The sequence below is a fragment of the Thermobia domestica genome, chromosome 12 (genome assembly GCF_964235325.1).
Source record: "Thermobia domestica chromosome 12, izTheDome1.hap1.1, whole genome shotgun sequence".
NCBI lineage: Eukaryota > Metazoa > Arthropoda > Insecta > Zygentoma > Lepismatidae > Thermobia > Thermobia domestica.
In genome coordinates, this window is record NC_137465.1 from 178,999,685 (window position 1) to 179,027,031 (window position 27,347).

The 27,347-nt window shown below is 36.2% G+C and overlaps 1 protein-coding gene across 1 annotated transcript; it reads left to right on the forward strand.

Annotated features, from left to right (window-relative positions):
- Nucleotides 1-2,232: 2,232 nt before the first annotated feature.
- LOC145666192 (uncharacterized) lies at nt 2,233-13,997 on the forward strand. The gene is made up of 3 exons (XM_081733263.1): nt 2,233-3,964; nt 4,509-4,894; nt 13,800-13,997. Exons 1-3 carry the CDS (start codon nt 2,233-2,235, stop codon nt 13,995-13,997), a joined length of 2,316 nt encoding a protein of 771 aa, XP_081589389.1.
- Nucleotides 13,998-27,347: the final 13,350 nt, after the last annotated feature.

Below are 27,347 nucleotides of genomic sequence, written 5' to 3' on the forward strand. Positions count from 1 at the left end.
CAAATAACTTTATTTCGGGGTAAGGCAAAAAGAAAAATCCAACAGAAATGTAAAAGTCCATACTTAAAATTCCCTCACTTTTCCAGGTAGGTGAGAATCCTGAAATTATAATAAACAATGCCAAAGCGTTAAGTTTGTCTTACTCCCACAGAAGTTTAAAATGTACGCTATTGAAAATAATTTATTTCATTATGGTATATAGTGAGGGATGCCTATCTTGTTACAGTAAAACGCTGGAAGAAAGAATTTAGATATGATCGCACAAGTATACAGGATGACTAAAGTTCGCCACTCAGTGTCTACAGACCTAAGTTTGGCAACAAAATTAGCAGCTTAATGCTTGAAGATAGAAGTATGACTACTAATTCTTTAGCTAGAGAGGTGAAGGTGAGTAGCGGTCCGTTCACACCATGTTGAGTGAGACTCTGCACGTGAGGAAAGTGACGGAAAGGTGGGTTCCCCAATTGTTAACACTAGTGGCGTAAGCAGAAGCTCTTCAAGTTTCCTAGTTCATATAATTCAAAGTGCTGGTATCTCATATCTTAATATTATACCAGTTTGTGAATGTTTATTTTTTAATATTTTTTCTCAAGGGTGTTAAAAATCCAAACCCTCCCATGCGTACGCCACTGCTTGACACTTTTCCAATTGCGCTATGTGCAATGTTCACAAAGCATTCTGGACTCATACCACAAGGATGCTTTGGTAAACAGATTAGTGACCATGTATGAAGTTTTTGAAAGTGAAAGTCCCACAGTTGTGTCATGGTATTAACGGGCTGATCCATAGATGTGATAAGTATAAGGCAATACAACGTAAATATGTGGAGAAGGAAGTTTTCGTAGACCCAACTACAAATCCTTAGATCCATGGTAAAGGTAAGTACTTTGTTGGAAATTGGCAATTGATACAGCACAAACATGCAGGAATGTAAGGACCCTTTGCATTGTAGTACGAACAGATTTTTGGTTGGTGCAGCACGTACCGGTTGATTATGTAACTCGTAGTGCAGGGTAGAATTCTAAACCTGTAAAGTAAAAGTTGAAGTGTTAATCGGAGGAAGATCATTTTCAAGATTAACTCTTCAGTCTTGACTTTACATGATATGCAACCCTGCATTACGCTTATATGTAGTCAGCAGGTACGTGCTGAATCAACGTAAAATCTGTTGGTCCGTACATTCTATGCATGGTATTGACTGCTAGAAAAGCAGGACGGCACAACATGCAGTACTGTGTTGGGAACACAGTACTGCATGTTGTGCCGTCATGCTTTTACTTGCGGAACACCCTTTCTATACGGGTGGCCCACACATTCACTACTTCAGTTACACCATGCTAGTTAGGGGACACACCAGTACAGCAAGATGTACCAACCTGCCAGTAATGGAGTTGATTCCTGCTTAACTTGTGGTGACCACTAATTGAAATTGAGTTACTTCTTTAAAGCAGTATGTACCTCCACTACATGAGGTTGGTAACGTACTGTCAGTAATGCAGTTCCGTCCTTCTCAGCTGTTGGTGACCACAATTCAACATTTCAGACTGTTGTTAACTCACGTAAAAACAGTTTATGAATGACAGAAAAGCAGGAGGTAACCACCAGACTAACACGCTGTGCTAAACTTTTTCGTTACGTCATTTGTGACTCATTACGTCACGGATAATTCGACGCGACGACAACGAACTCCAGACCTGGCATGGTGTTCCCTCCTGCTGTACTTTTATACATGAAATTGCATTACTTAAGGAGCGCACCCGCGTAAATACGATGTATCCACACGGAAATCCTAGTCCTTTTTTTCTCAGTGTATATATATATATATATATATATATATATATATATTGTTTAGTCCTAACTTGTTTATTTAAATTGTTTAGTTTTGTTTAAAGATGTTTGTTCAATGTAACTTGCTAGCTGTAGAAGAAGAAGAAGAAAGGGTAGTTGCTTGTTGAAACTGTGTATAGCAGCAGTGTGTGTGAGTGAGCTCGTAGCCTATAGCTGCCTCATCGTTGTGTTCAATGTGCATTTTAGTTTAACTCGGGAATTGTAAGAAATATTAACAATATTATTAAACCGAATTATTAAAGAACGAACCAGCGTTTGTGTGATACAGTCCATCATAAAGATTTGGTCCTCCTACCCAGATGTTAATACGTGTTTATGTGTTTTATGTGACCTACGTGCTAGGACTTGTGTGTTAACAAGAAAGAAAAAACTGTGTGGGCGACAATGGAAGCTTACAATTCCCGAAAGCGTGTTTTAAAAGGTAAGGTCACTCGTGCTGAAAACTGCATAAACAATATCACAGAACAGGAAGATATTAGTGTAGTTCAAGTCTACAAAAACAAAGTGAGTGAACTGTCACGTGAAACAAATGAGCTTTTATTGCTAGCCAGTAACTTGTGTGCCGAAGAAGAAATTTATTTGGCGCAAGAAGAAGAGCTTGCTGCTATTGAAGATAGACTTACAAAGCTTAACGTGAAATTAGTGGAAGTGCAGGGTAAATTATCTCACGCTTCTTCTAGTGATGTGAATAGTCAAAAAAACAGAACAGAAATTCGACTTCCAAAATTGCAATTGCCATGCTTTAGCGGGAACTTAAATGATTGGCTTTCGTTTCGTGATTTGTTTATCGCAGCAGTGCATAATAATGAAAAATTGACGGGTGCACAAAAACTTCAGTACTTAAAAGCTAGTCTGCAAGGTGAAGCAGCAACACTTATTCAATCTATACAAATAACTGACGATAACTATAAAGAAGCTTGGGACCTGTTAAATTTAAGGTATCAAAATAAACGAGAATTAGTCACGTCTATCTTGCGGCGGTTTGTAAGTCAAGGTCAAGTGCAGCAAGAATCAGCTGGCGCGTTACGTCGGTTGTTGGATACAAGTGTTGAGTGTGTGCGATCGTTATCAGTGTTGGACATAAAAGTAAACGAATGGGATCCTTTGCTTATATTTCATATAACAGAGAAACTAGACAGTGAAACAAAAAGACAGTGGGAACTTTCATTGTCAGACAGTGAACTACCAACATTTGACCAATTGGTGAAATTCATAGATCATAGGTGTCGCGCATTAGCAAGTAGCACTTCCAATGCAAAATCAATCCCACCCAGTGAGCCAAACAAGAGTAATAAAAAATCAACAATAGCGCATCATGCTTCAGCTCAATTTTCGTGTTGCCAGTGCAAAAGCAAAAATCATCCTTTGCATAAATGTGATGACTTTCTTTCGCTGTCAGTTGATGAACGTCATTCGTTAGTGAAAAACAAAGCATTATGCTTTAATTGTTTACAATCTCATCATAAACTGTCCAGTTGCAAATCAGCATCGTGTCGTGAGTGTGGCAAACGTCATCATACTTTACTTCATTTTCCAAATAAACAGAACTCAGGTGTTTCAGTGGGGACTCATTTTTCAAGTGAAACTAATGTGCAACATGCAGTGTTACTACAAACTGCAGTAGTGATGGTGAAGGATTCGTATGGTAATTTACAACCTGTGAGAGCCTTGTTAGATTCAGCCAGTGAAAAAAGCTTTGTGTCAGAAAACTGCTCACAACGGCTTGGTTTACAAAAACAGCCTGTGTATGTACATGTTTCGGGACTGAGTTCCAGTAATGTTGCTCGGGCAAAAGGTGTTGTTAATATTGTGTTTACATCAAGTTATGATGTTAAGTCAGAATTTTCTATAGAAGCGTTAGTATTGCCAAAGGTAACAGGCATGCTACCGAAACGGTATATTCATAAAAGCAAGCAGTGGTCGCATGTTAACAACTTAACATTAGCAGATCCGAATTTTAATGTTCCTGACAGAATTGATCTGTTATTGGGTGCAGATATTTACCCTCAATTGCTATTGGCGGGTGTGTGTAATGGTGTTAATGGTTCTCCCGTAGCAGTGAATACCAAATTAGGATGGGTGTTGTTTGGTTCTATTGGCGACTACGAAATGCGACGTAAAGAATTCACAGCGTCAACATATCATATCCAGTGCAACAGTGAAAGAATTTTGCAACAGTTTTGGGAATTGGAAGATATTCCTACACAAAATATAATGTCGTCAGAAGAAAAGCAGTGTGAAATTTATTTCGAGAAGACCCATCAAAGAGATGAGACAGGTAGGTTTCATGTGCAGTTACCGTTTCGCAACAACAGTGCAAGACTTGGTGAGTCACGTGAAGTGGCAATTAAACGCCTTAAGCAAGTAGAAAGTCGTTTGAAGAAGAGGCCTAAAATGCGTCAATTATATGTATATTTTATGCACGAGTATGAGGTACTTGGGCATATGGAGATTATTCCAGAAAGTGAAATACTGAAACCAAACAGTGAAGTGTGTTATTTACCACATCATGCAGTGCTAAAAGATTCCAGTTCTACGACAAAACTGAGAGTAGTTTTTGATGGTAGTTGTAAAACTTCATCTAATGTGTCATTGAATGATAAGTTACTTGTCGGACCTAGGTTGCAGTGTGACTTAATTCCATTACTTGTGCGTTTTAGACAACATAATGTGGATAGCTGATATTGAGAAAATGTATAGACAGGTGAGAATCCAACCAGAACATACAGACTTCCAGCGAATTGTGTGGCGTGAAAAACCTAATCTTCCGATCAAAGATTACAGGCTTGTAACGGTAACTTATGGTACAGCTTCAGCACCATATTTAGCGGTAAAAAGTTTGCAACAATTAGCGAAATATGAAGAAGAATCAATTCCTCGTGCAGCGGCTGTAGTAATGCAAGACTTTTTTGTTGATGACTTAATCAGTGGTGCCAACTCAGTTAGTGAAGCAAATCAGTTACAAGAACAACTCAGTGCATTATTGCAGAAAGGAGGTTTTGAACTGAGAAAATGGGCATCCAACAGTCCAGACCTGTTGCATATTGTAAGCGCTTTATTAATAATTGTCGTGTGTCGCAAGGAAAGAAGCATACAGGTCCACTTACAGTAACAGAACTTTTCCATTTACATATTGTTTCAATTTTTACAGTTCTTTCAAATATTACTAATTCATTTTTGTGTGTATCTTGAACTAGATCGTTCAAGGGTGGGGGCTATGTTTAGTCCTAACTTGTTTATTTAAATTGTTTAGTTTTGTTTAAAGATGTTTGTTCAATGTAACTTGTTAGCTGTAGAAGAAGAAGAAGAAAGGGTAGTTGCTTGTTGAAACTGTGTATAGCAGCAGTGTGTGTGAGTGAGCTCGTAGCCTATAGCTGCCTCATCGTTGTGTTCAATGTGCATTTTAGTTTAACTCGGGAATTGTAAGAAATATTAACAATATTATTAAACCGAATTATTAAAGAACGAACCAGCGTTTGTGTGATACAGTCCATCATATATATATATATATATATATATATATATATATATATATATATATATATATATGTCATGAGAGTTCAACCAAACAATATTCGATCTTTATCAAACCTTGGACTTGCCCTACTATACTAGCTTGTGAAATATTATTGTGTACCGCTTTTGAAACCTTTCCTGTTATACGTAAAATAAAAGTAATATGAAGGATTTTTTAAAAAATAATTATACGTTATCTACTAGTTTAGATTTCGAACCAATGAATGTGATAGTGGATAAAAAAAAAATCAATCAAAATTGTCTGTGAGGTCTAAGATATGTAACACAACCAGTCTCGGACTGACCAGGGCCAGAGGGCTGAAATACCAGCCGGGGCCCCACCCTGAACTTCGTTTTCTTTTTATATACGCCTATTAAATTTTAATCCCTATGTAAATATCTACAGCATAATAAAAGGAACCACGAAATTAGGACCTAGATCAGATGTACGTCATAGAGTATTCCCACAGACACCAGAAAGATATTTGTAGATCTTATTACGCTCAGAAGGTCCCTAATACCTTACGGGCTCCTTTCCGAAGGTTACTATGATGTACAGTAGAAACAGGATTTAGAAAATATGGCACATCCGTCATTTTTCGTTCAATTATGATGATCATTATAGCCTGAATTTACAATAGAGCAAACAGAACGGGGTACTTTTTCTACATTACAGTAATGAATTTATGTTATCAGTAGGATTAGGATAATTATACATTTTGCACATTGCACATGTAAATATATATTTAAGGATTTTTATGTAAAATAAATATTTCGGTTATTTATCTTGCTACTACTACTAAGCGCTAAATTTGTCGAACAAAAATAGTTATTCTCTGTCCATCACTTGAAAGTAGTAGAAATTAAATGACTTTGTAGGAGAAACAATGAGCTATCGTGTTAGTTTTTTTGTTGACTGACCCCATAAACAACTATTGATTCTGAAGTTTGTATTCCATAAACAGAACACGGAACATTTTAGCGTTTCGGCAAACGTTTTTGAGACACCGAAATAGAACTCTGAGAAAGGGACGATTCCGTAACTTACTTTACTGGATGTATGCTACTCCTACCGTGGGGCTCCTAAACTGCTCTTCCAGCCGGGGATCCGTGAGGCCCAGTCCGACACTGAACATAACAGTAAAGGAAAGAAGATGCGAGAGGGAACGTTATCTATTTAAAAATATGTTCACGAGGAAGTGTTATCAAAAACCTTTAGTTTACAGTTCCGAAAGCTAAGAACTCAAACATTTTTTCCTCAATAACGCACACACATATATGTTTACTTTTTCTTTATATAGTTTCAAATGTTTATATTTTGTTACACACTATTTTCCCCTTTTTGGCTTTAGAAACAAAATATTTAGACTGATTTGGTAGCCATGTTTATGGTTTGAAAATGGTGTTTCTTTGATGCAAGTGCTCTCAAAGGGAGAGGAACAATTTGTTGTTTTGTCCTCTTTTTCTCCCTATTTTTTTTTTCTTTGCTTATATTCCTTAGTAGAGAGTTTTGCTCTTTAACTGTTTACTTACTTCTTTCTTTCTTTTTTTTTATCCCTCCTAAGATTCTTTAGTTCTGAGAAAAGAAGCAGGTTTCTGAAGTCGAACATGGATCAATTCTAATCGATTACTTTTTCCAGGTTTTTTCTTTACTTTTGAGCGTGCATTTGCCCTACTCTTCTAGTATTCTTTTTCCTTATTTTTATCTTTTCCTTTCTTTTTCTTCTGCTACTAAACCAAAACAACTTCACCTCCTCTCATCTTTCATTAAGTGGTTGCTTTCTTTCGCCTTTCGCTGAAAGCTGTTGACGTCCGTCAACGGAAAACAATTCCCTCCAGAAAAGTAGAAATGGAAGACTGGAAAGAGAAATTCACAGTAGTAAGGAAAAACACTTTACGTAGTACCAGTTGCTAGAATCCAGAAAATGGTAATACAATGATGAAGATCTCTATGGCTAAAAATTAAGCTTGTTTTAAAATGTTATTTCAAGTATATTTTAAAAATATTATTTCAATATCTGTAGGATGAGTCACGCAGACTATTATGAGTCCTAATCACTGCAAAATTAAAATACTGCTAATTTTACAGTAATTGTGTGATATCTACAAATAGATAAATGATAATCGAAATATGGAACAAGAGTGCGCTAGGCAATATTATTTTGCGTGTGATAACTTTATCACGAGTCACCTAGTAGCTTTCCGTTTGCAGCCATTTAGAAGGGCGAAAATAAATGCTGATTTTCTAAGTGGCTGGAAATCAAAAGCAGATAAGTGAGTCCTGATAACAGTATCTCACATAAAATGATATTGTCTAGCGAGCTTTTGTTCCACTTTTCGATTATCTTTTGTCTATTTGAAGATATCACATAAGTATTGTAAAATTAGTGGTATTTTAATTTCTCCATAATGGGGTCTCTTAAGCTATACGATGTGGCGAAACCAAATCAAAGTATCCTTCACAGTACTTAAGAATGTATTAAAGTATAATGTAAACCGCTTGAAGAACAGTATTATCAATAAACTGAAAACATTCTCACTATGCTCTTCTAAGCTATAATTTACGTGCGACGTAACTGAAAGTCGTTCGCAGATAAAATCTATAAAGTACTAATGGTATTCATTATAAATACCATTTATCTATACATGTAAAAATGAAAGTGACTATGTTTGTGACTCCATAACTCTTGAACCACCTGACTGATGTCGATCAAATTTTTAACAAAGATAAAGTTCGAGCCTGAGATGGTTATTATTATTTCACTTTTACGGTGCAACTTAGGGGAGGAGGAGGGCAAAATATTTAAAAGTGATCAAAAATGACCGACATTAGTGTCGAATCCATTGTTTTCTGGTTCGCTGAGATGAACAATGACTCTTCAGATCCCGTTTAAATCCCCGTTTCCTCCACAAGTTGTAGGAGGAAAGGGACAATATTAAAAAAATGATCAAAAATGACCGATATTAGTATCGGATCCATTCGGAGACGAACAGTGGCACTTCTGATGCAGTTTAAATTCAAATTCAGTCCTTTATTTCCAAAATGAAATTATTATCCCCGTGCGAAGAACGGATATGCTGCTAGTACGAAATATATATGAAAGCATCCATGTTAAATATGTCACAGTATTCGTGCTTTAGAAGAAGTTATCATACATGTTCAAACTTTTGTTCCATTGTGTGAGCAATGTGCAAATATCGTTCATGTAAAAGCAATGAGGGACCAGGGATGAATTCAGTGGGTAGCCCGGGGGAATCTTCCCCCCGAAGAAAATTTATCCCCCCCCCCCGGAGAAACTTCCAAAATTTCAGTCACAAAATGTAGAAATTACTTCATCCAATTATTTGTTTTTCTTTCCGTGCACATGCAGACGAAATCCAATTTCTCAATATACATATAAATGACGCAGACCAATTCTATATAAATATTAAACATGTAACATCTAAGATAGAATATGAAATAGTCAATAAAACCTGTATTTCTTAACGCTATGACCGAGTTTGGCAGAACATGAAATTGTTAACTGTTGAAGAAAGGTTTGTATTTTAGTAGGTACTATACTCTTTCCCTATATTGTATATTAGTAGGTAGCACTAGCACAGGTTGAGATAGGAAAGGAAAGATAGGGAAGATCTTTCGATCATTCCATATGATCTCTTATGTCAGCAGACTTCAGTTCTTCAAAATGTACAGTTTGTGTATTATTTGAAATAGAGCGCCTAAATCCCATTTCTCGCATCGGAAGTAACAGATGTAAATGTGTTTGACGATTGTTAATGTAAACACACCTTTCTTTAGCTAAAAATAAGTCAATTAAAGGGTGAGATTCAGAGGGATCAGGGAGGAGCAGTTATCCCTCCTGGGTTAGAGATTTATATAGAATTTATCAATATAATAGTACGAGGGATATCCAGAAAGTAGATTACGTTTTCGTCTGTGTCCGCTAGGGGCGGGGCTAGCGCGGCCATCTTGGGGTCAGAGCGTTGCGCAGCTCAGTCGGCATCTAGCCGTGCTAGTGAGAGGTTCGTGCTGTGCTCCGTTAAGATACTGTGACGGTTTGAAATGTCTGCGTTAATTGAAAATCCCGCGAGCTGCGAGGTGCGTGCAGTAATAAGGTTTCTGACAGCAAAAAACTGTAAACCGATAGAAATCTATCGGCAGCTGTGTGAAGTGTATGGGGACAACATTATCACTGAAGGTGGAGTGCGACAGTGGGTCATAAGATTTAAAAATGGCCGAACCAATGTTCACGACGAAGATCGAAGTGGGAGACCCAGCAAAGTGACTGCCGAACTTGTCGAAAAAGTCGATGTTAAAGTCCGTGAAAATCGAAAGTTCACAATAACGGAACTTTCTTTGAGTTTTCCACAAATTTCGCGAAGTTTGTTGCACGAAATCATCAGCGAAAAGCTTGGTTACCACAAGTTTTGTGCAAGATGGATTCCAAAAATCTTGACAGAGGACCACAAAAATCAGCGAATGGCTGCAGCGTTGCACTTTTTGGACGCCTACAATAAGGATGGTGACTCTTTACTCGATCGCATCGTTACTGGTGACGAAACATGGGTGAAACACGTGAACTGTGAAACGAAATTGCAATCAATGCAGTGGGGGCACACAGGTTCTCCCCAAAAACCCAAGAAATGCATGCAAACAATGTCGGCAAGGAAGATGATGGCGACTGTTTTTTGGGACAGAAAAGGTGTGATTTTGGTGGACTTCCTGGAAAGAGGCACTACAATAAACGCTCAAAGGTATTGCCAAACTCTGCAAAACCTCAGAAGAGCAATTCAAAACAAGCGCAGAGGAATGTTGAGCTCTAAGATCTTGTTGATTCACGACAACGCCCGGCCCCACACGGCAAATGTCACGCGTGAAGTTCTTGAATCTTTTCAGTGGGAGTTGTTTCCTCATCCGCCGTACAGTCCCGACCTGGCACCGAGCGACTTCCACCTATTCCCAGCAATGAAGAAGTGGCTGGCTATGCAGCGTTTTGATGACGACGAACAGCTGCAAGAAGAGGTAACGAAGTGGTTGAAGTCGCAGGCGGCCGAATTTTTCGACGAAGGAATTTGAGGGCATGTGGGCATGTGGGCATGTGCACATATATAAAATGAAAGGAAAAAAGTAATAAAAAGTGCTTAAAATCAAGGAAGAGCAGGGTTTACTTTTTAAAATTTTCTCATTTTTCGCGGCTGGTCTGTCGACCTCACTCATATGTACGGGGATGCCGTCGTATACTCTCGCCCCAAGTGCTGATTTTCCACGATACGGCACTAATCTACTGTAGATTTCGTAAACTAAACTGATGTGTATGCAGTGAAGAAACCAAGGCTAATATGCTTGATTTAGAATCAGAAGTGTGAGAAAAAATGATAACTTGTTGTTAAGATATTCCTATGTATGTTTGTTTTAGGCCAAAAAATATGTGAGTTAATTTAAATCTTTTTAAAAACTTCTACATTAGTAACAAACAGTACTACTGAATATAGGAAATAATAACAAAAATAGCTACTGTAAATAGCAGTTAATGTTTAGTCTAAAATATTTTTGCCAGTCTATTTAATGTTGTAGATAAAATTAAAAGATTTTTTTAAAAATTATAATCTCACGTTGAATATTTATCAGCAATTAGTCTCAATATTAGGTAAGATGTGCATGTGAATGGAATTGTTAAATATGCTGCTTTCTTGCAAAAATACAGAAAAACAACCCTCCCCCCGAGGAGTTCACATGCCCGCCCGGGTGAAAATGTCTGAATTCAACACTGTGACGGACGGACTTCATCTCGTCAGGCAGTATCGTAACTTGTGTTACTCCTTTTTTCACTGGAATAAGGGGATCAAAATTAAATCCAGACATAAGTATGTTGGACAAGAATTGGAATAACATCATTGACACCTTCACCGTACTCACCAACAACTGAAGAAGACGCAGAAAAGATTTAACATGTATATTCTGTGGAACAGCACAAACTTTTTATTTCCTAGTGTAATATTTATTTTTTTGTATAAATATTATATACATTATAACGTTTTAGGTTATATTGTAGCCCTAAGCTCGTCATATTTAAAATTATAGAAATATTTCAAAGGTACTAATTCGTATACCAAATATTCAAATGATGATACAAGTATAATAGAATTTATTTGAACTACTGTATTTTTCGCTGATTTTCTGCATTTAATTTATTATTTTTATAATAATCTTCTTTGTAAGCTTTTTAAACATTCATCCACTATGACTTCCTCACATACTATATCAAGAATTATCCAGAAAGAACAAGTTTATACATGTGTTGCCACAAAAGAAGGAATGATACCATACAATACAGACCATAGGAGATAATATCATACTATATGGGCCATTATCCTTAATAACATATAAATATTTCTACAATAATATGTAAATATTTCGTTACAACATTAATTTCCATAAATCGTATTAAGGTACAATTAAAGATGCACTTAAAATCCTTTCCTTACCTGTACCTTAGAAATTGACAGCAGTCAGGGAAAATTTGACGTTGAACATGATTTTAAAAAAATCTACTATAGTCTAAAAGAGATTTTTGATATTTTAAAAGTTAATTGATATAATTCTAGAACTAAAACGTCTGTTAAAACTAACTTTCCAACGTACTATCCATACATCTACCAATGCTACTCCGAACCAAGCAATCTTTTTATAAGGGATAACATAATTAACTCACAACGTGGAGTACAGCAAGGCGACCCACTTGGACCAGCACTGTTCGCCCTAACAATCCATCACATTATTAAGGATATTAACACAGATTTAAATATCTGGTACTTGGATGACGGTACCATAGCTGGAAATATCGACGTAGTACTACGCGCTTTTAATAAAATTCGTCTAGAAGCTTCATCTATTGGATTGTTTCTTAACTCTGCCAAATGTGAAGTGAGTTTTCTGAGCGCCAGAGCTGATGAAGTCCATGACCTTTATGAAAAGTTTAACGAAGTAGCACCTGGTATCAAACTCTTATCACCTACCAATGCGGAACTTTTAGGGGCTGCCATCTCTACCGAATCAAGGAGCAAAATTTTATTGGACAAGATATCAAAATTAGAATTCTTCTTTTCTCAATTATCAAAACTTTCTGCACACTCCGCTTATTATTTACTACGAGCTTCACTCTCACTTCCAAGATTACTGTATTTCCTCCCGTTGCTCCCCTTCTTGGCAGGATGATAAATTACTTGACAAATTCGACCACACTCTTAGAACAGGACTGGAATCCATTCTAAACTGTTCTTTGAAAGACAGTTCATGGTTACAAGCTTCCTTACCAGTTGAGAATGGAGGCCTTGGGATTCGTCGAGCCATGGATATCGCCATACCTTCTTTCCTCGCATCATTCTATGGCTCACGAGAACTAATTGGATCTCTTCTTCAACAGGAAGTTGACTTAGACTCGATTCGAGATGTACAAGAATGCACCGATAAATGGACTAGTCTGGTTGGAATGGATCCCCCACCTATCGACAAAAGACATGTTCAGTCTGTTTGGGATGAACCTATAGTCAAGCTTCGTTTATCTTCACTCCTATCATCAACTAATAACCCAGATGACAAAGCCAGGCTGTTAGCTGTCTCTTCCTCCAAAAACGGAGCATGGCTTCAAGCCCTACCTTCTCACACACTCGGGCTACACCTTTCTAATGAGAGCTTTCGTATTGCTACAGCTCTGCGCTTAGGTGCTAATATTTGTGAGCCTCACTTTTGTCCTGCTTGCAACGCATATGTCGATAATAAAGGATTACATGGCCTTTCATGTAAAAAAAGTGCGGGAAGACAATCTCGACATCATATTGTAAACGACATTATTTGTAGAGCCCTCGTTTCAGCGGGAGTTCCTTCAATAAAAGAACCAAATGGTTGTTGCCGCTCTGATGGTAAAAGGCCTGATGGCATGACCTTGGTACCGTGGAAAAATGGAAAAGCACTAGTCTGGGATTTCACATGTTCCGATACGTTTGCTCCTTCCAACTTACCCCATTCTTCAATTCAGGCAGGTCTCGTCGCCGCTCACAGAGAATCAGACAAAAGACTAAAATACTCAAACCTATTGGACAAATATTGGTTTGTAACAGTAGCAATAGAAACCAGTGGGTCTTGGGGTCACGAAGGATTTAATTTAATTAATGAAGTTGGTCATCGAATAGCAATCAAAACTGGTGACCCCCGAGCTACTGCATTCCTTTTCCAACGTATCAGCATCGCCATCCAGCGCGGGAATGTGTCATCGATCTTAGGCACATTACCTCCTGGTAAAGAACTGGACGAGATTTTTCTTCTATAACACACAATAAGACGGAAGGAGACATATCCGAGGAGGCTGACAACCACTTTGACTATGTTCATGAAGAATGTTTTGAATCCAGTTTGGATAAATATACATTGTTGGAAGTCATGGCTAATACCGGGAACTGTATTAGATCGAATAGACTACAACATAGAACAAGTCCAAGTGCAGGTACAAGAAGGACTTCAGCAGCTGCAGAAAGCAGAGAAACATCAGAAAAGAAGTCGGAAAATGATGTGTGTTCTAGGAGTGGCAGCTTTTACAATCTTCTTGATGGTGCTGTTGATTGTGGTGAAATTTTAAAATGTTTTTATTTTACTAATTGTGCTTTGAACAAGACTGAAGAATAATTAATGATTCCTTTTATGAATTCGTCGTCTTCTGCTTTAATGCGACTTTTATGTATAATATTCGTTCAACAAGAAATATATAAATTTGTTAATTAAGTGTATGACAGTTAGGATAAGATAAACAACAAAAGATACTAAAACGTTATTCAATGTTTGGTTTAACTTTGAAAAGATTGATCTTTGAAACTACATGAAGTTCTTTAATTATAGGTTCTGCTATTATCTATACAGTCTAAAGGAAAATTGCAAGAAAAATTACAGTGAGTGATGGAGGAATTGATATATTAAAAAGTGTGAAGAAAACGAAACGAGAAAAGGTGTCTGAGCATCTGATATGTCCTGTCCCCAATTTGACAGACCAGACTTATCCGAAGGTATATATATATATATATATATATATATATATATATATATATATATATATATATATATATATATATATATATATATCCATATATCTGTATCTATCTATAATTTTGTATTGTATCTTAACGAAAATATGCCTTTGGCGTGGGAGGCCCGGGTTCGATTCCCGGCGGGAGCTTATGTGGTTCGGATTCCACGTTAATCAGTAGGTCCACGTCTCATATAGCCTCGCTGCTGAACGGGACGTTAAACTCAAAATCAACTCAACTCATTAACGTTACTCTTGGCCACTATGGCTGAGTAGTAGATCGGTTACTTCTGGTGTATGGGATCCCTGGTTTGATTTCAGCTCGCGCTAAGTGGGTTTCGTGGCGGACAAACACAATGTGAATGGGTTTTCTTAGTTTTCCCGTTTTCTTGTACTGTTTTTAATTCCACCATTTCATTCATTATCATAACCGCCGTCTTCCTTAGCCTTGGATCATAATCATGGGATGTTAAAATGAAAACTAAAAAGAACCTAATACTCTCTTATTTTTATCATTGAGAAGTTACTAGAGTCCATATATTCAAAAGGAAAAATTCAATGTTTATTAAGTGTCGCATTCTATTTCTCTTTTAATCTCAACAAATAAAGTTTCCATTGTGAACCCACTAAACTGGAAATCGATTTCTTTCCAAGAGGATATTAACGCTACCAGACTACAGCAAACACCGCGTTTATGGGTAAAGGGATTGCTGTAATATTTACAAAGCTCAACATGATACTTTTTATATTTCATTTCCATTTCGTACTTTATATTTTCTGTTTCTACTCTCTCTCTCTGCCTTCATCAATTTCTTTCTTTTTCTATGTACACAGATCTGACTCGTTTTTTGTGGTCGAACTAACATCCTTCAAGCAGATCCTTTCCCATTGGCTTCTTCCGGCGATAGACAAACGATACGAAAATCTTTCTTTCTCTTTATCTCGATGGAAATTTACAATGCAGATCGATTGTCCGTCCATCCATACATTTATATCCTCTTCTGTCTTTCAGTGGATAAAGGTCTTTATAGATCTCGCGTATAGGAAAAGACCTATATGCCTCTGTCTGCTCCCTTCAACCAATTCACCCTAACGTGGATATGCAGGCTCTCTTTTCTACTAAATCCCTTAGTTGCAAACTCGTTCGTTCCCAGGGTATTACGGGTGAGAAATAAAACTAGATTTTTTTCTTTCAGTGCGCTTCACTTACAATTCATCCACACTCCAAACCTACGAAAGAAACTCTTGCTATTTTTCTAGGCAAACTGAACCATCAAATCTATTACTTATTACATTTCTGTTCCTATTGCATACACACACACACACACACACACACACACACACACACAATATATATATATATATATATATATATATATATATATATATATATATATATATATATATATATATATACACTATGTGATCAAAAGTATTCGGACACCTGGCTGAAAATGACTTACAAGTTCGTGGCGTCCTCCATCGGTATATGCTGAAATTCAATATGGTGTTGGCCCACCCTTAGCCTTGATGACAGCTTCCATTCTCGCATGCATACTTTCAATCAGGTACTGGAAGGTTTCTTGGGGAATGGCAGCCCATTCTTCGCGGAGTGCTGAACTGGGAAGAGGTAGCGATGTAGGTCGGTGAGGCCTGACACGAAGTCGGAGTTCCAAAACAACCCAAAGGTGTTCTATAGGATTCAAGTCAGGACTCTGTGCAGGCCAGTTCATTACAGGGATGTTATGGTTGAGTAACCACTCCGCCACAGGCCGTGCAGTATGAACAGGTGCTCGATCATGTTGAAAGATGCAATCGCCATCCCCGAATTGCTTTTTAACAGTGGGAAGCAAGAAGGTGCTTAAAACATCAATGTAGGCCTGCACTGTGAGAGTGCCACGCAAAACAACAAGGGGTGCAAGTCCCCTCCAAGAAAAACGCGACCACACCATAACACCACCACCTCAGAATTTTACTGTTGGTACTACACACGCTGACAGATGACGTTCACCGGGCACTTGCCATACCCACACCCTGCCATCGGATTGCCACATTGTGTACCGTGATTCATCACTCCACACAACGTTTTTCCACTGTTCAATCGTCAAATGTTTACGCTCCTTACACCAAGTGAGGCGTCGTTTGGCATTTACCTGCGCGATGTGTGGCTTATGCGCAGCCGTTCGACCATGAAATCCAAGTTTTCTCACCTCACGCCTAACTGTCATAGCACTAGGAGTGGATCCTGATGCAGTTTGGAATTCCTGTGTGATGGTCTGGATAGGTGTCTGGCTATTACACTTTACGACCCTCTTCAACTGTCGACGGTCTCTGTTAGCCAACAGACGAGGTCGGCCTGTATGCTTTTTACTGAACGTCTCCCTTCACGTTTCAACTTCACTACCCCAGCATACACAGTGGGCCTAGGGATGATTAGGAGTGTGGAAATCTAGCGTACAGACTTCTGACACAAATGACACCCAATCACCTGACCACGTTCGAAGTTCGTAAGTTCAGCGGAGCGCTCCATTCTGCTTTCTCACGATGTCTAATGACTACTGAGGTAGCTGATAATGAGTACCGGGCAGTAAGTGGCAGCACAATGCACCTAATATGAAAAACGTATGTTTTTGGGGGTGTCCGGATACTTTTGATCACATGCCGTATAGAGCTTCCTCGTGGCTAATCGTTTTGCGTGGACGCCTGTGGCGTGGGAGACCCGGGTTCAATTCCCAGCAGGAGTGTATGAGGTTCCGACCCCACGTTAAGCTGTAGGTCCACGTCTCATATAGTATCGCTGCTGAACGGGAGACTATTCAAAAGTATCAAATCAAATCAAATATATGCCTATGTTGAACCACTGACCTGCCCTGAGAGAAATCCGTTATCCAAACAGCGGTATATTGCACAAATATATGGAATCCTTATTTTTACTACGGAAATCTGTACGAAGCATACTTCATCCATATGCTACATGTGTACTACCCTTTCTCCACTTAGATGTTACATCATACCGCTGCAAAATGTTTAACATCTAACAGTCTTCCGTATATTACATATATATATACATATGTTACATACCTCAGCTATATGTTACATACAGTCTATCTGTATATGAGGTCCTTATCGAATACAAACAGTTCTTTCTTCCATACGGAAAGTACGTAAAGTTGGAACACTTATACGGAAAGTATTATAAAATATACGTTTTCAGGTACACGTATGCTTCAGGATGTTACACATGATCATATGTTAAGTCCAAAAACTACAGGATTTACACATGTAAGGTACATTTTAAGTACGCCAAAACACTACGTTTTTCTTCTCCGTGTGCCAGGGTATTTTAATACGTTATACTGAATCCAAAAATTTAAAAAAGTTTAACTTCCAACCTGAATAACGTATTTCCGGTATAAACCTAAAGCTGAAAACAGTACGATTCGATAGAGCTCCTGAAATACTGTTTTCAAAATTTGGTTTAATTTACTTATTCAGATTTCCAGAGTATATGAGTGGTCTAGAACACCCGATACATGCAAATGTAACCTTAATAAAATGTGCATTAAAATTGTTACATTCTGTCATAAACAAAACAAACAACAGAGAGTTTTTTCAATGTTTGACAATTTTGTTTTTCTTTGTGCTAAAAACGTTGGTCGCTTCCCTAATGAGAACAAAAACTATATTTAACATTGTAATAAAATTATATATCTTTTCATATTTTGTTACCAAACCTTTTTAAATTAGATCTTTACGTTAATTACCGTCTTGAAGTGTTACTTTCTTTCGTGTTTTGCTTGTTGTTTCGCAATTAATGGAAAAACTTTTTCTTTCATTTTAATTTTCTTTAAAGTCTTCACTACTGAGAAAGTAGCTACACAAACAAACTTATTGAAATATTGATGTTAAAGATTATATTAACTAACTAACTAACGAACTCTATGGTCTATGGAACCCAAAGGTTTAATGTCGTGTCCACAAAAATCTCCAATGATCTCTGTCCTTAGCCAACTGGATCCAGATTCTACTTTGTATTCCTATCTCTGCGAGATCAATCTTAATATTGTCTTCCCATCTGCGTCTATGTCTTCCTAATGGACGTTTTTTTTTTATTGAATTTCCAGTTAGAAACTTTGAAATAGTTTCTGAGCCTCCTAAACTTGATAACAATAACAATATTTGGTAAACCGTATAAATTATGCAGTTCTTCGTTATGAAGTTTACGCCATTCCCCATTCCCATTTATCTTGGGTCCGAATATTCGTTCTCAAATACTTTCAGTCTACGTTCTTTCCTCAGCCATACAGAACAACAGACATGATTATCGTTTTACATATGTTAAGCTACATCCTCGGCAGAATTCGTGACGATAAAATATTTTGAACAGAATAATAACACAAATTTCCTGCTTTTAATCGACATTGAATATATTTGTGAATATGGTTTTGATCTGTTCATATTGATCCTAGATATTTGAAAATATCCAGTTTGTCGAAAGTGTTATTTGATATTTCAACACATCCATAATTTGCACTATTAAGATTTCGGTGAACTTCCATGTATTTTGTTTTCTTTTCGTTTGCTCTAAATCAATGTTCCTGTAAGCCTTGAATAAGGCTTCTGCATTTCTTTCAATTGTTCTCTTATCATCTCCTATCAGATTTACATCACCAACATGTTAAAGATTATACAGATTGTATACACTTTAAAATTACAACTATATTATCAGTGTCAAAATTTTTGTTAAAAATCGAATTATTTTATTCTAAGTATTATGATGAACAATGGTCTCTACTATAAAATCAGAAGCTAAACATATTTTTTCTTGTTCATTGGACTTACACTTGTTGGATGTATTGTAAGTTTTAAAACAGCAAGTAAAATTCTTATTTCTGTATCATATAATCATTATTTATAACAACTGAATAACTTATATTTGAGTTGGTTTATGTAGTTTGGTTAATTTTTCTTTCTATCTTTTCTTTTCTTTTCTTTTCTTTTCTTTTCTTTTCTTTTCTTTTCTTTTTTTTTTTTTTTAGGAACTTTGGATTCCATTTTAGATCCATTAATGATACGAAATATTTCTGATTCGTATTAATTTGGGAGCGTGTATTAGATTTTAGGTGGTGTTCACAATATATTCAAATAAGTACGTCCCAAAAATATTCTAAACAGTGTTTTATGAAAATATTCAAGGATCTAATAGAATAGAGGATCTGCCCTTACAACAAAATCTTGAAGCCATACGTCACAGTTTCACCACCCCTACTCTGCCCACTCCGCCCAATAGCATCGCAATGTTTTGAGCCAACAATCACGGCGGAAACGAAAGTAGCCAATCAGACGATGGCAGAAAGGAGAGTAGCCAATCAGACGTGTCGATGCTCGGTTGATTTTTGGCTTCATCGATTTAATAGGATGAAGATACATATGGGCCGTTCCTCTATTTATAGCATCCTTGAAAATATTTGAGGGGAAGGGATAAAAAATTTGAAGAACGCACAACGAATGTGATAATATATATGTCAATTTGGTAAACTTTTTCAGAAACACTGCTAAACAATAAAATAAAACATTTAAGGGGAAAATACCAACCTTACATACCCTTTTCTCCAAACTGAAGTACCGGTACTGAATTTGCAAAACACTGTGTTTTGTTGACGATCAATATTGGTTTAAGATGTAAGAATTCACACTCATTGAGTCCATTTATCCATTGGAATGGACATGTTGTAACATGTATTTTTTCTAGCGATTGAGAAAAATAAGGTCTAAAAGTGTTAAATACGGTTTCCTAAGAGACAAAGGGTTGAGCCTGTCTCATCTCGAACAGTTATCGTGAAAGTATCCCTCGTGTCAGAAAGTTTCCATTAACAAGAGTACCCATGAAATATCGTCTCGTACGTTTGAAAGAAAATCTTTAAGTTTTACGTACCACGATTATGCCGGCTAGGCTAAAGGAGACGGTGATGATGAGAAATGAATGAAATGATGGAACGAAGAAAGCGTGAAGAAAGGGGAGAACTCCGAGAAAACCCACGTACGCAGTGTTTGTCCACCACAAAGTTCACTTAGCGGGAGCGGGGATAGAACCTGGGATCCCGTGCACCAGAGGTGAACACTCTACCACTGAGCCACCGAAGCCCCTCTCGTACGTTTCTAGTCACGATTTTTTTCCTCTTCTCGTGTATTTTGTGATTAACCAGGTAATATTTTCGTGATTTCAGGTAACATGTAGGTCCTAATAGGGGAGGCATTTATATTTCTAGTCTCTATGAAACAGCAAGGCATTGAAATCCACTATTAACGATGAATCCTAATAATCACTATTTGAGTTTGTATATTGGTTGGCATCAGGGCTCGAAACTAATGACTACCAACATTGGTATCCTTTTAACTGTATGGTTTTATGAGACACTGTATCTTCAGTCTATACTGAGATCTGAACCACAGGAGCTTAAACTGGGTAACAAACCCAGGTCTTTCGCTTCAAAAGTTAAAAAGTTAACTTTTAAGCCACAAAAGTGCCCATCGAAAGTATGACTCAAGAGCAATATCACATCTAAAGCAACAAAATTGTTACAAATTTTGCAGAACATAAATTCTAATATATGTGTACGTTGTAAACAGTTACCTATCAAGGGAAAAGAGCTATATAAGAAACGGGGCTTGCCTTTCTTTTCACTTTATATTCGGTATCTTTTATATACTGTACGTATATATACACGTATATAATATTGAACAAAGCTGTGGGTAGCTCATTTTCTTTTTATTATCCAGCCGTATGTAGGGAAATGGATATAAAAACGCTGTAAGAAACATTCAATAATTTTCCTCTGAGGAAACCTGGCAGTTTAGGACCCAATAAAAAATGGCCGCTCGACTTTGTTATTATACTATGTATGAAATGAACGGTCAAGAGTTTCCTTCGTGTAATATCTTTCATTAAAAAATGAAAGCAAATAACAAATGACTTACGCTATATTTGAAGTTATATCATCCACTTTTTAATTAATGTAGCAACAAGAGCTTGTTTTGTTCATACACAGGTACACAGTTTGTAAACTTCTTTCTTTTTTATTATTATTTATTCATTTGTTTGCACACTTAGTTACAACTGTTGCAGCTATTTCATAAATTATTTCAGTTCTTAAAAGAGTGAAAAATAATACAAATTATATTTATCCCTCGGTACTACAGGCATCCTTTAACAGACCAGAAGAAACAGACATAATCTTGAGCAATCCATTGAATTTATCCAAAATCTCGGATTTACAATATAAAATGTATGAGGCTTGGAAAACCTAAATTTCCAGTGTGGTTTATCAGGGAAATAATTCAAACAATTAAAATCAAGAAAAAATGCGCTAAAAAGCGCAAATTCTACAAGTACTGTAATAAAAAATTCAGGAACTTGAGGTCGGATCTAGAAGGACTTATACGTAGAGCTTACGGTTGTTATATTGAACAACTCAAAATTAATGTTAATGATACATAATATTAAGCATTTTTGGTCATTTGTTAGTGCTAAACAACAATACTCTATAAGAAATCAAGTGTGTACTTTGACTAATGAGAAATTATCTCAGGGGTTATTGCAAATGGTTTCACCAAACATTTTTCTTTCTTTTATAGTAAATCAATGTATGTGCACCTGCAAACTCAATGATATTTTCACCGAAGTTTGGAATATTCATCATAAGCTTAAATACTACATTTTGATTATGTCGGATCAAGAGAGGTTAAGATTGCTATCATTAAAAGCCTAAAGTTCAAATAATCTCTGGGGCCCAAAATGGAATTCTTTCATACATTATTAAAGCACGCGAATATAGAATTTATTTGTCTTATGACAACAAATTAAATTTACAATCAACTTGTCTTTGAAGACTAATAGTTTCCCCCTAAAATGGGAAGAAACCAAAATATTTCCCATATTAATATCAGGTGTTATAATTACCTATAGGTCTATTTCTATCATTTATTCAATGCACAAGATATATATGAATATATATCATATGACAAGTTGTTTATATGAGAATTTGCATTTCACCAAAACAATAGTTTTATGCCAAATAAATCAATAATACCTAAACTTATTAGAATTTACTTCGGATGTTTTGAAAGGAAGGAACAAATTAATGTAATATAAATATGGACTTCACTAAGGTATTTGACAAATTAGATAACTATGCGTTAATTTAAAAAGAAATCTCTTTTAAATTGGCAAGTTTATCTGATATTCATCAGACTTCTAATCTTGGTTCTTTATTAAACTAATTTTTAATTAATGATTTTCCTGAAATGGTAAGTAATTCCAATTGTTTGCTATCAGCAAATGATCTAAAAATATATAGATCAATTTTAACTATAGAAGATATTAAAAGATTGCAGAAATATTGAATAAAATTAGTGTTTTATATGAAAAAGTAAACTACACTGTAAAAAATGAGGTGTTGAAACAACACAAAATGACTACCACTTTAGCGTGTTACTTGTGTGTTAATTCAGCACCAAGCATATCGCCTTCCGAGAATATCAAAAATAAAACGTTACTACCTGGGAGAATTTGCATTGGTATTTATCGTTTAATATGAGCAAAGCTTTGTGAAATATATTTGGCACTTATGCCAAGTAACGAATAATGTTCTATGTTTTCTGTAATCGGTCACAATAATATTGTTGTAAATCTGTGAATCATCTGACAACAGTTACATAGGCAACAATTCTGCCATCTTCTGTTCATACGAACTAAGATACAAGAATAACAGATAAAGAAAACAGATGAAAGCACTGCTATCTGTGTAACTGTTTTCAGATGGATCACAGGTTTACAACAATATTATTGTGGCCGATTACAGAGAACATAAAATGTTATTAGTTACCGTACTTGACATAAATGCGAAATATATTTCGCAAAGCTTTGCTCGTACCAAACAATAAAAAATAATGCAAAAGCTCACAAGCAGTAACGAAGTATTTCTGATATGTTCTGAAGGCGATGTGGTTGGTGTTGAATTGACACACAAGTAACACGGTAAAGTGGTAGTCATTTTGTGTTGTTTTAACACTTCATTTTTTGCTGTATACAACTTAAAGGAAATAAGTGTAAAAAATGGAACTTTCAATACGAAAATAAATTGACTAGTTGTATGTACAAAATTAATAACACACGTCCTCAGACGGATAAAGTGATGAAAGATCTTGGTGTAATATTTAAGAGTAAACTAACATTTAGTAATCATATTGTTAATGTTAACAATTCAGCAAACAGAACCTTAGGTTTTGTTGTAAGAAACACTAACATGTTTCTCACAACCGTCTTTAATCATTAAATTGTATTTAACCCTGTTTGTTAAGCAGCACGTTTGAGCATACTTCAGCAATCTTGAATCCGGATTTTAAGGGAGATATACAATCAATTGACAACAAATATTGAGATCCATTACATAAAATTTAAACCAAATACAACGAGTTACCTATCGGTCTCGTTTCTACATTCCTTATTCTACTTCAGTCACGTAAGAGAAAGAAGTGTTGTGCATTCGATATTTGTTTCATTGAATGTATACCTATTGACTAATAAAATTGATATTTCAATGTCATTACAATACATTACATTTTATACACTGATATGTTATATATTTAACTTATGTATATTAAATTTTATAAATTTGAAATATTTTAGTAAAAGAAAGAAAAGTATTTAGTTAATTTCTAAAAAGAAAAAAAGCCAAACTCACTTTCTAGAAAAACGAAGACCAACAAACAAGAAGGAAAGTAATATATATAAAATGAAAGCAGGAAGACACATAGGTGAAAACGTAAATAGAAAATTATATAGACTGCCTTCAAATTAAACAATGATCATTCTAAGCATTCGAAGAATTTCTGGTCATTCTAGTGATTTAGGTCTCTTTGGATACTGGTCACTTTAGTCTTGCCTAAATGACGTCGGTAAGACATACACAGAAACTGAGAAAAATGGTATTCAGAAGTCGAGGATCAATATCCATCACTTTGTAAGTGTAAACATTTCATTGTAATTTTAAGACATGAAACAAGAAGTTTAATAATGCGGAGGCCTTCCGTAGACAGTCTCATATACCATAATTGATTTCAGTTTCCGTAAGCTTCAGGTTAATCTTGTACCGGGTGATTTTTTTTTTTTTTTAACTCACAGAATTCATTTGGGTATAGAATTTCTAAATGAAGTCCGATTTTCATGCGATTTGTGGCAAATGAACAAGGAAGAAGGGAAAATTTATTGGCACATGTTTATAAATTCATCCGGGGTGGTATCGACCACACCTCAAGAAAAACAGCAAGATGTCGCCAGTGAACCTTACAATTGCAATGAGGGTTTGAATTTTTGAAGTCAAATTGCAGTATAAAAATTAAGTGAAAGTGAGAATACAAATTAAGTGTTAGTGGTAACACCCATAAGTTAAATCTCAAATAGCTATAGCCGGTTTCTTGGGACAAACGATGGAGATATTTCTTGGGCAAACTAAGGAGTAGATAACTGATATCTTCCACAACACTCATCTACGGGATCGGATCCTTCTCTGTCTCACTCAGAAGCGATCCTGTTTCTTCCGATTTATTCACTAGCGACCATATCATGTTCCTGTCTGGGGCAGAACATGAGGTACATTTGTTTCTAAATGTCCTATGTGTAGCAACAACAAATGCAGTTCTCCAAAAGACCTTTAATCGATAAAGTCATGTTGCTCCAAAGAGTACACTATTCTCAATGTGTCCTGATCATACTCACGTAGCACTGAACTGTACAGCGTAATTCCGGATACAACGGCCCAGTTTCCTGTTTCTTACTGACCTTGGCGAGGTTGCCATTTAACGAAGAAAATTCAAATCACACCGTACCGCACCTCATTCGAATTATAAGGTACACTGGCGAATATTAGCTGCTTTTTCTTGAAGCATATTACCCAGGATGAATTTAGACCCATAAACATGGTTCCATAAATTTCCCATCCTTCCTTGATCATTTGCTAGAAACCACATGAAAATCGGACTTCAGTTAGAAATTCTAGAGCGACATGAAATCCGTGAGTTTGAAAAAACTCACCCAGTATAATTTATGTAAATACTAAGGATGAGGGTCCATAAGGGAATTTTGTGGCTCTAAGGAGTTAAATATTATGAGTTGTGTATTTATAAAGTAGGATCGTTAGTATAAAAAAATATACACAAATTACAGCCAAAAGTTTATAATAACCTGGCTGGATACACTGAAACATTCTTAATGCAACAAATCAGAAAAATGTAAAAAATCGCTGTGGTTTGTACAATAACCAAATTAACTATGTGAAAACCTATGCAGTAAGTAGTCCGAGCCGTCTTCACAGCTTTCTCCACTTTCAGACCAATGAGAAACGTCAGCATTCATGATATACGTAGGAAGCTTGTGGAAGTAAAGAAGACCTGGTGCTTGTAAATATCTTTGATAGCCCAAATACCATAATACAACGCTATATGTGCACAACACCCAACCACCCGTGCATCAATCTTGCATTCGCAATACCAGCCACGAATTGGAGGTGAAACACCATTGTGGTACTGAATTCATGCGTTGTATATTTTGAAAGACGTGTGATGTGATTGTAGTTGGACACGAACAATATCATCTATCTCTCTTTGTGAACAAATAGTTCATAAAGAAAGACCCAATTCATTCAAATCTTTCTCTGTATAAAACTTGGCTTGCTTAATTTGATACCCCAAGCGTCATGTCGCGCAACTCCTGAATGGTCAGTCTTGGAAAAGTCATTGAAGTGTCAGCAGACATCTTGTGCCAAGTACTACTCTAACGTTTTCCCAGTTTTCGGATTCTATTTGTGTTCCAAGTTTAAAATTCGTTCGGTGATGATCTCGTCTTCCGTATCACTTGAGATACGAGAAGGTCGAAAAGCATTATACATAACACAAATAATTCGAACAAACTCGCCGATGATGAGTATCTCTGTGTTCGGCATTACTTGTCCTAGAGCTTTGCATCGTTTGATTAAACCATTGACAGCTTCGATCACTCATCTAATACATGTAACCAGTTGTGACTCATTCGATTCATTTGTGGTATGCTGTTTCTTGCTTTGCAAGAAATGTGGTAATTTAGAATAGGTTTCCCTTGACTCTTCAATATTTGGTACCATACACACATCTCTACAACTTCGCATAAAGTTACTACAATGCTTTCTATTCTATAATCACTGCATGGACCTTTTTTCTCTCACAAATGCACTTTCGTGTGATCAAATGCGGTTTCGTTTAGTATTCATAGGCAATCTTCTGCTACATGACGTCAGTGCAGCAACTACCTACTGATATGCTTTTTCTTTGTTTTTGCTATGAGCGCAATCGTGATACACTTTGTTACTTACATATTTTATGTGTTGTTACATGCTTAATATATTACGTAAATAAGAAAGTGTATCAACGTTGCGCTCATAGTTTAACAAATACGAGACTAACGAAAAATCTGCAATTTTTGCAAAAATTCTCCAACTATTCGAGTTTGGAACTCTAAAATAAACGTAAATATGAATAGCGTGAAACAAATATTTATTGCATCGTTACGTAGGTATGTTCTATATTTGACACCTGTGGTTAGAATTGTTGTGGTACTCATTTCATTTTTTAGAGATTTTCAGATCCAACAAACGCCCTTATAGACCCTCATCCTTTCTTTCCAGTATGTATAACATTTAGTCATTTCTTTAAAGTGGCTAGATCAAAGATGCTTCAAAATCACAATAGTCTTTCTATACTACCAACAAAATTCGATTGTAAATATTCTCATTAAAAGTCAACCAAAACCATAAATATCCTTATCATTTATCATTTTATACTAAGAGTACAATCTATTTGGTGTATTCATTTAAGCAA

Excerpts from the sequence above, each read along its gene's own strand:
- LOC145666192 (XM_081733263.1), top strand. The coding sequence starts at position 2,233 with ATGGAAGCTTACAATTCCCGAAAGCGTGTTTTAAAAGGTAAGGTCACT. Across the intron at positions 3,965-4,508 it reads TGGCGACTACGAAATGCGAC|ACAACATAATGTGGATAGCT; the intron begins GTAAAGAATTCA and ends TGTGCGTTTTAG. Across the intron at positions 4,895-13,799 it reads GTCCAGACCTGTTGCATATT|TCATGGCTAATACCGGGAAC; the intron begins GTAAGCGCTTTA and ends CATTGTTGGAAG.